The sequence below is a fragment of the Homarus americanus genome, unplaced genomic scaffold, assembly GCF_018991925.1.
Source record: "Homarus americanus isolate GMGI-L3 unplaced genomic scaffold, GMGI_Hamer_2.0 scaffold20930, whole genome shotgun sequence".
In the NCBI taxonomy this organism is placed as follows: domain Eukaryota; kingdom Metazoa; phylum Arthropoda; class Malacostraca; order Decapoda; family Nephropidae; genus Homarus; species Homarus americanus.
This window is the reverse complement of record NW_024748502.1, coordinates 6,997,484-7,006,956: the sequence shown is the minus strand read 5'-3', so window position 1 is coordinate 7,006,956 and position 9,473 is coordinate 6,997,484. Positions and strand designations below refer to the sequence as shown.

Below are 9,473 nucleotides of genomic sequence, written 5' to 3'. Positions count from 1 at the left end.
TAGAGTGCTATAAATTGGGTTGATTTTCCTGGGTATGATACTATTTGAGTAATATCATCAGCAAACATTACATAATCGCTAAAGGAGGTTGGTTGAGGTGTGTCTGAGGTAAATTGTATATAGTGTTGGAGAAAGGCATCCTCATTGAGGTACTCCACTCTCAAGATTAAACATAGTTCCCATAAACTTTCCAATTTGAATTTGTGCTCTCCTATCATCTAAATAGTTACACAATATTCTTAGCAAGTGTTCGTTAAGTCCCAATTTTAATATTTTATATTTTAAGCCTAAATGCCAAACTTTATCAAACGCCTTAGAAACGTCCCTTAAAATTATATTGATCTAGTTCCCCTTGCTTTTTTCTATTGCAATTATCTCCGTTATTGTAGCTATTGCAGTTAGGGTATTTCTATTGGGCATAAATCCATGTTGTCTGTTGTTAGTTTTCCCATGTTGTGTTCAAAAGGTTATAAGTCTTGAATTTAAAATTTTTTCCAGTAGTTTCCCGGTAATTTCTAATAAAGATATTGGCCTGTAATATAATATTTCCTTATTGTCCTTACCCTCCTTGGGAATAAATATAATTTTAGCATATTTTAGTTTGTCTGGAAAGCAACCGGTTATTAAACATGCGTTATAAATGTTTAATAGTGTTTTTAAGATGTTTTCAGGTAGATTCATGATCAAATTTCGTGTAATACCTGTGAGCCCGGGGGCTTTTTCCTTAAACTTCCTCAGACAGTGTATCATTTCTCCCATGGTTATTATTTGATTATTAGGTAGTAAGTTATAGTCTATATATTGCCTTGGGGTGATTCTATGTATATGTCTTCCCATTTCTTCTTCTATCCTTTCTTCGTGTTCACTATCAAAATCTTCATTTTCCTCTTCTGATAATTTAAAACTTTTACCCATTCCCTTTTGAATGCTGACTCTTATTCATTTTCCTCGTACAGTTTTGTTCCATTTTGGTCTTTAATGTATGGTGTTTTTTGCTTGTTATGCCCCATCATCTTGTTTATGGAAGTCCAAAATATTTTTGTGTGTTTAGTCTTGTCGGCCGCCATTATAATATCATTCCATTTTTTTATTGTTTGCTTCCTTACATGCGTCTCTTAATTTTATCTGTAGTGCTGTCTGCGTCGTATATAGCCATCTGTTACTGCCATGTCTTTCCATATACCTGTTTATTTCATTGTAATGGGTTTGGATTAATTTAACTTCTTCTGTTAGTCTGTTGTTGGGTAATGTTCTAAAGTGTGAAGTAGGAGTGTGTTTGATTATAGATGTTTTTATTGCTGAGTGCAGTCTGTCCATTTCTGAGTCTATGTCTTCTGTTGTTTTCCCTTGTAGGTTAATCGAATGGTGATTACCTAAGTCGTCTTTGAAGCTGTCCCAGTCTGTTTTACTCATTTTCAGTCTCTTTTTTATTGGTATCTGTATGGGGTTTGTTGACAGTGTTAGTATAATTGGCAGATGGTCACTACCTGTAAGAGGTCCTTGTTTTATATGATAATTGAAAAAGGCTTTGTTGTTGGTAAATAATTTTGTCTAGTGTCGATTGTGTATTGTGATTTCTACAGGTTGGAAAGTTAGGCCCTAGATCAGGGGTTCTTAACCTTGGGCTTCAGGGGGTCCGTGAAGGTCAGATAAGAATTTAACATTTATATTCACTATATTTTTATACCAAGTTGTTCTATTTTTGTCAATATATTCCAGATGCTATGTATGTATTTTTGGTTACTGAAGAAAACCAGTAAATCTGTAGGGTGGCATGGGTTGCTGCTGTACACGGTCAGGTAACATACACTTATTTCTCACTTTCCACGGTTTATCACGGCTTGGGAATCTTCTCATATACTGGTAAGGCTTAACTGAGGGCCATAGTATCTTCAAATACATACTTTTCCTAAATATATTCAATTACCTATGGTTATGTTTTTGGTGAAGGTAGCGAAAAAGGGCCTTAGATATTATTACTACAGCTGTACCAGCCGAGGTTGGAGACCTCCGACCGCCTTCTGACCACAATTTCAGAGTGTGGCTGAAGAGTGATGGGTGTACAGTGTGTGAATATGTTTTTGTGCGTATGTGGGTGCATATGGAGAAAGGCGCATGCGAGTGTTGTGAAAAACCACGAACGGTTGGTGGGCTGTATTTATTTGTTTTATCCATTATTTACAACAAGTCTGTTATTATTTATTGGTCAAAGTTAGGGACTGGGTGCACGTAGTTAGAGTAGGGATGCATAAATAGAGAGAGAGTGGATAAAGTTAGGGTCTGGGTGCGTCAGCAGGGTAGGAAAACACGAAGTCATCAGTCAGTATCATGCATATATTTTCTGAGGGGTACCTTGAGAAATCCGTAATAATGCTACTGAAAATAGGGTTATCTGTCTGTCTCTCTGTCTGTCTGTGAAGGTTTGTCCGTCAGTCGGTCTGTCTGTCTGCCTGTCTATCTGTCGATCTGTCTTTCTGTCGGTCAATCTGTCGTGCTTATTAATTTGTGTTCATTAGTTACTGCTTTCCATATAAATTTCATAATTTTGTTTTGTTTTGCAGGCCTAGCTCAATTTGGAAATGTCAAAGAAAAGGAAGTACAACGAAGCTTACTTATCCTTTGGTTTTACTTTCATCGCTGAATGTGATGGGACACAAAAGCCGCAGTGTTTCCTGTGTGGCAAGGTTCTTGCCAATGGAAGCATGAAGCCAACAAAGCTGAAGGAGCACCTCACGTCTGTTCATCCTGAAAATGCATCGGACAGTGTTGATCTATTTCGTGCAAAAAAGGCTCGATTTGAGAAAGCTGGAACTTTACCAAAACTTGGATTTGCCCCAACACAGCACAAAAGCCTTGTCTTGAAGCATCCTATAAGGTTGCTTATCACATTGCCAAGCAAAAGAAGCCACATACGATTGGAGAGACCTTGGTAAAGCCATGTGCCCTGGAAATGGTCGAGCTGGTTTGTGGCTTGGAGCAGAGGAAGAAAATTGCAGCAGTGCCTTTGTCAAATGACGTCATCCACTCTAGAATTGTTGACATTTCTTCTAAGATTCTGTAGCAAGTAATGGAAGAATTGGAAGCTACGCCATTTCCATTCAGCATGCAACTGGATGAAACTACTGACGTCTCTCAGTGCAGCCAGCTCCTGGTTTTCGTCTGTTATATGCATGATGATGCCATCAAAGAAGAATTGCTATTTTGTGAGCCCCTTTTGGAAACTACAAAGGCCATCGACATCTTAGAAATGGTGAATAGTTTCTTTGCCAAGCAAAACTTCGACTGGAAGAAAAATCTTGGTACTCTGTGCACAGACGTAGCACCTGCGATGCTTGGCAACACATCTGGTTTTGCTGCTTTGGTGAAGAAAGAAGCTCCACAGGTCATCGTGACCCATTGTTTTCTACATCGGCATGCATTGGCGTCAAAGACTCTGCCAGCAATTCTGAAAGAAGTCTTGTCTACTGGCGTGAAAGTTGTCAATTTCACCAAAGCCGGGGCTGTGAACCATCGCGTTTTCAAGAGGTTTTGTCAAGAAATGGGAGCAGAATATGAAGTTCTTCTCTACCACACAGAAGTTCGCTGGCTTTCCAGAGGACAAATCTTGAAGCGCTTGATTGAACTTCGAACAGAAGTTTCACTTTTTTGAGAGAAAAAGAAAGCCCACTCTCAGAACAGTTTGACAGTGAGGAGTTCATTCATTGGCTTGGACTACTTGAAGGATATTTTTGGCCATATGAATGAGGTGAATCTTGCGATTCAAGGCCCTGGAGTCACCATTATGGATGCTGCTGAAAGACTGCAAGCTTTTCTGGTCAAGCTGCCACTGTGGAAGAGGAGGTTGGAGGCAGACAATTATGCAAACTTTCCAATGTTAGAGGAAGTGCTTCTGCAGGATGGATTCGAGAATGACAAGGCCCTGTCAATTTCTCTGCAGGCAGAATTCTGCAGACATCGGGATACTCTGCAGAACTCTTTCAAGGGTTACTTCTGCTCAGGTGACCTTAAAGTTGAAACATGGATTCGTAATCCCTTCCTTGCCGACATAGACTGTATCAGTGATGAAGACCTAGCCAAAGATGTCCTCATTGACCTGAAGACAAAGGAAATGTTACGAAATGAATTCAACTCGAAGAGCCTTGGAGAATTCTGGTGTGCGTTGACACAAGCCTACCCTTGTCTGGTAAAGTGAGTTATGGGTGCTTTGATTCCGTTTGCTACTACATACCTTTGTGAGTCAGGGTTTTCAGCACTTGTTTCTATCAAAACGAAAAGTCGAAATCGATTGGATGTCAAAGATGACATGCGTGTTACCTTGTCAAAGACCACTCCACAGTTTCATCTTCTTATTCAAGCCAAACAACAACAACCTTCTCATTGAAATGAACTTTTGAGCAGAATTATAGTTTTGTTTTGTTTAATTTGCACAAGATGATTGTATTTCATTTTTGTATGGAGTGGCCATTAATTTTTGCATAAAAAAGTGTGAGACATAATTCTTTGTTAAGATTGTTTACTTTATTCATACTTTGTGTATGTCATACACTGTATGAGGCAATGAATTTTCAAAAAAATAAAGTATATTCATTGCATGCAAAGTTGTGTTTATGTGCTTATGTGCAATTTTCTAGGGAGGGGATCCATAGCTTTCGCCAGATTCTCAAAGGGGTCCGTGACTCAAAAAAGGTTAAGAACCACTGCCCTAGATGATTGATTTTCCCTAGGTTTATTAATTGATTAAGGGCGTTTCCCACTGCGTTATTATTTGTATTGTCGAAAATCCTGTTTCTGGCGTTTAAGTCTCCTAAGATGTACATCGGATGACTGTTGTTAGCCAACTTTAATAGGTTTTCTATAGGTAAGTAGGGTCGTCTCGGTGGCAGAAGTAGTAGCAATAATTACGTCTCCTTGAGTTGTATTTATTTTTATTGCTAGAAATTCATCCTGGAAGTCATCGATTAGTTTAAATTTTAAGTTTCTCTTAACCGCTATAGCTACTCTGTCATTTTTCTCGCCCGATTTATTTCTTTGGTTTACATAATAGTTAAAGAGTTTTATGTTGTTGTTTTCTGTCTCACCGTGACTGTTTATTAGTATAATGTCAGGGTCAATTACTTGATATATATTACTTAGGTTAATTCTCTCGGTCTTCCATTTTCTCACGTTGTGTTGTATTATTTTTAAAGTTCTTACTGTTTGCCTGTTGTCCATTATTTCTTATACTTGGATTGTGGCAGTTGGAGGGGAGACCTATCATCCTGTTTCCCACTTCTTACTCTTCTAAACTATGACGGGTCTACTATTTTAAAGTCATTGGTCGTAATCTTTAGTTTGTCCACAGTGATTAGTGTCCAGACATAATCTTCGCTTAGGGATTTTTCTTGGTATGTCCAATTGTATATCCCTCCTTCACAGTTTTTTGCTATTGTCCCTCCTGTTGGTCTCGATGTTGGGATTCCATGTTTTGTTGTGGTGATAACTTGTAATCCAATATCTTCAGCAGATTCAGGTTGTATATTGTGATCAGTTTCCATCTTATCGTCTCTCCTCCTTATCCTTTGTCTTGTAGTCTGTCCTTTTGTTATTTCTATCTTCTCTTTGTCACTTCTAGTCATTTGTCTGGGATCTCTATCAGTCGCTTGTGTTTCTTGTGTATCAGCTGTTGCTCCTTGCTCAAACCTTTGTTTGTCTAGCTGTAGTCTTTCATTCGGATTCTGGATTCTCTGGGAATATCATCTCTGGTAGGTTATTCAATTTAAACATTTTCCTTAACTCCTCATTGTATGATCCGGGTGCAATGATATTGTGCAGATGTGCATGGATCATACTAATCATTACCTTGTCATGTATTGGTTCACTTAAGTTTAATATGGTGGATTCTGTTCTGTGAGCCTCTTGGATTGCTCTCTCTTGGCAATTTCGACGTATGTCGTATCCTTCTTTTCTTGTTCCTTTTTCCTTGTTTCTTGTTCCTTGTACTTTATCATGTGTTTTATTATTGGGCATGCCATTGCTAACGTCCTGTGTCCTATATATGAATTCTCGTTTCTCTTACAGTTGAGACAGCCAACATGTGTGTTCTTGCATTCAGTGTAGGTATGGTCGTCGCCTGCACAATCTGAGCAGTACTTTTTCTCTTTTTCTGGACAGTCTCTCGTTGTGTGTTCTTCATATTTGTAACAGGAAAAGCAAGTTTGCAGACTGATAAATGTTTCCTTCTTTATTTGATGAGGTGTTACTGACATGTTAAATATTAGAAAGCCCTGTTGTAATACTTTTTCAGCCATTGAAACTTCTTCGAAGGTAATCTTGAAAACATGAGTGTCGTCTTTTATCTTGATAACTTTCTCGATCTTCATCCAACTCTTTTGGCGGTCCAGTTCATTTTTCAGATCTTCAGATGTCTTCCTCCCGATCTCTTGGTCGACTTGACGAACGAAAACTGATCTTTTTGCTTTTTGTTCTGGTGGCATGACAACAACAAGTCCTTCATTGTAAAAAAAATCTCTGGCTTCTTTTGAGAGGATTTTGTCTGAGTCAAAGTCATCTTTACAGATTACTTTGAAACCTTCGTTGGTGCTAAATATTCTTGTTAATGGGACTTGTAATTTGTTATAAGTGATTTCTGCCACTTTGTCCTCTTCCAATAGAGTGTCCCTTATCTCTATGTTCAATCCTAATGCTTGTAGTCATCTTCCCTGATTACATCCCAATCCTACCTATAACACAGGGCTCCTGCCTGGGAGCAGTGACCCCCGCCCTCCCGCCCTCTTGGGCGGGCGTCGGGCTCGTAGGATTCTGCGCCCAGGTTACCTGTGACTATAAGTTAAGTCTATATAAGTTGCCACCTACCGGTGACCCCCGGACAAGGGGTGCCCTGCACTATCACAGGTTCCCTTGCCGGATCGACCTTATCGCTAGGTCCCGCCTCCCGTTCAAGGAACGGAGTGCATGAGGGGGATGAAAAAAGGAAAGAAGAGGACCACGCCACGTTCGGTTAGCCAATCAGAGCACGGCAGTAAAAGAGCATGTATCACGCCACCGTGGGACACCGCTGATTGGCCAATCCAGGACGTAGACGCACAGGGAGTAGTCAAAATTTGGGAAGCCCAAATACATGTTTTCCAGAAGTTTGAATGTTTCTCGTACAATCTGAGATGGTAATTGCACACTGCACAGTCGTTATGTTGGGTAAGGTCAATCACTAGGATTGAGTGTCCAATCACAACGAAGTTGCAAACTGCTCAACCATGCAGCAACCGGAAGGACGTCTCTCCTCTGTATGGGTTCTTATACCCTTCAGTTGCCAGAGGTGGCTACTCACGCAATGACAAAAATCACAAACAAATCAACTGTTACACATTCAAGGATGACCCTCAGTTGACATAGGTCTGGCGAATTACTTAAGTTGATTTACATAAACTAATTCAAGATTGAGCTTGCCAATAGAAAGTGGAATAAACGTATTGACAACTGTGTTCACAAGGCGGGGACTTACGGAGGGAGCCTTGGTGTAAAACGTTGAGAGGGAAAAACGCGTTTCTTCCCAGGGATGTTTTGCGGACGTGAAGTATAATAAGAATCAACAGGGTTAAAACAGACTAGCAGTCAATGTGACCATGACAATTATACTCCCAGATGACTGTGAATCAAAACAATCTGACTTCAGTGGTGAGTAGAAATCTCATAACATCTCACAGGGCGGGAAAGGATTCTCACCTCTATTGCATACTCGACTTGTTTGATAATTTCACTAAAAGTAAATACAGTTGAAACTTTCAACATCTCTCTCAATGGATCTTGCATGTTTGAGCTATAAACAGTTATATATATCTTAACAGTAATACAGTACATGCGCATTCGTTCGTAATTTTAAATATACAAACACAACAAGCAATATCTTAACATTCTGAAATGGACAATAAAGAAAATGGACGATAGAGAAAACGGGCGTCTCAGTGAGGGATTCAAGAAATAAGTTATAGCTACATGTTTTATGGGCTACTGAGTGTATTATGAAACGTCTGATTTTTCGTTAACTAATATGTATGACTGTGGTCAGTACAGTCTATTACCACCGTCGGAATCAACACCACGAAGAACTAAGTGATCCTCTGGTTAATAAATCCAGCACTCTATGATCCCACTAAAATGAGGTTTGAGACTCTTAAAAACCGTTGCAGGGGGGGAATTCAGGTTTTCAGGGGGGGGGGAAACTGATTCGGGAGCAAGAGATATGTTCGATGAGAAATCAATCACAAAATTTTGGCTCTTGATGTGCGATTCCTACCCAAAAGTGGCAGAAAGAGTTATTCCTGCATTGCTTCCGTTTGTGTCGACATATCTTTGTGAGTCAGGCTTTTCAACTCTGTTGCAAATTAAAGCGAAGCAACGTAGTAGATTAGAGGTAGAAAATGACCTGCGTTGTGCCCTTTCAAGCACTCCTCCGCGTATCCCAGAATTGGCCAAGAAAAAACAATCACAGGTTTCTCATTGACTGTAATCTTCATTTGAATAAAATTAATTAAAAATTTACAATATCCTGGTGTTCTATTGAACTTTTTGTTTATTGCATTATGCTTCAGTTTGGTCTGTTAAGTAATTCATTATAAATAAAAAAAAAACTATTTTACTTTTATTCAAGTTTTATAAATCCATCAACATTTTCAATTGGCATTTAATTTGTAAAACTCCACTATAAAAATAATCCATGTAAAATTGTAAATGTATATGTACTAATATGGAAAAAATAAAGGATTTTCAGTATTATATGCATATTATTTGGAATGCACTTTTTGAGGCAGACAATCTTGGAAAGGAGGGGGGAATGACATTCTAACATATGGTGAAAGGGGTGCATGGGGCAAACAAGGTTGAGAACCGCTGCTATAGTCGGAGATTCTACACTAAATTGATTTTTATGGTTGCGAGGGAGATTTGAGACTAAGTGTCTTTGTTGACACTGATAAGAGTTGATAAGAGTAAAATGCAACGGATGTGTAATGTTTACACCTGACAGTTAGAGCTCACCCCCGTCCCTATATTCGCTAAGTTCGATTATATCTGGGTTTACCAGTCTAACTCTTTGGTCAATGAAGAGTGGACAAATCTTAAGATTAAATAAGTTCAGCAGAAAAAAAAATGCGACGACCTGTCAATCTATTTGAAAGTCTTCCTGATGACTGATGAGTCAAATCAGAGTGAGGCCAGATGATTGCTGTCCGTGTCAAGATGTTAATCAGCTAAAGAAGGAGATTCAACAGCAGAGGTAACAAGGACCTTCTGGCTGAGATCACAAGATACGCGCATCTCACACACACACACACACACACAAAAAAAAAAACCATGTAGGTCTCAGGGCTACAGTGTATCAGATGAACATGTGGGGTGTTGATGGCACAGCCGTAATACGCGTATCTTGCATGAATATGTCAGGGGTTCGAGTCTTGCTTGGTCCGGGTACAAGTGAGCAG

General features: G+C 39.3%; 2 protein-coding genes across 2 annotated transcripts; both read left to right on the top strand.

Moving 5' to 3' along the window:
- The first annotated feature begins 2,579 nt into the window (after nucleotides 1-2,579).
- On the top strand, nucleotides 2,580-2,933 carry LOC121880289 (protein ZBED8-like). The gene has a single exon (XM_042387446.1). The coding sequence runs from the start codon at nucleotides 2,580-2,582 to the stop codon at nucleotides 2,931-2,933; it is 354 nt and encodes a 117-aa protein (XP_042243380.1).
- Nucleotides 2,934-3,067: 134 nt separating this feature from the next.
- LOC121880288 (protein ZBED8-like) lies at nucleotides 3,068-3,649 on the top strand. The gene has a single exon (XM_042387445.1). It carries the CDS (start codon nucleotides 3,068-3,070, stop codon nucleotides 3,647-3,649), a length of 582 nt encoding a protein of 193 aa, XP_042243379.1.
- Nucleotides 3,650-9,473: the final 5,824 nt, after the last annotated feature.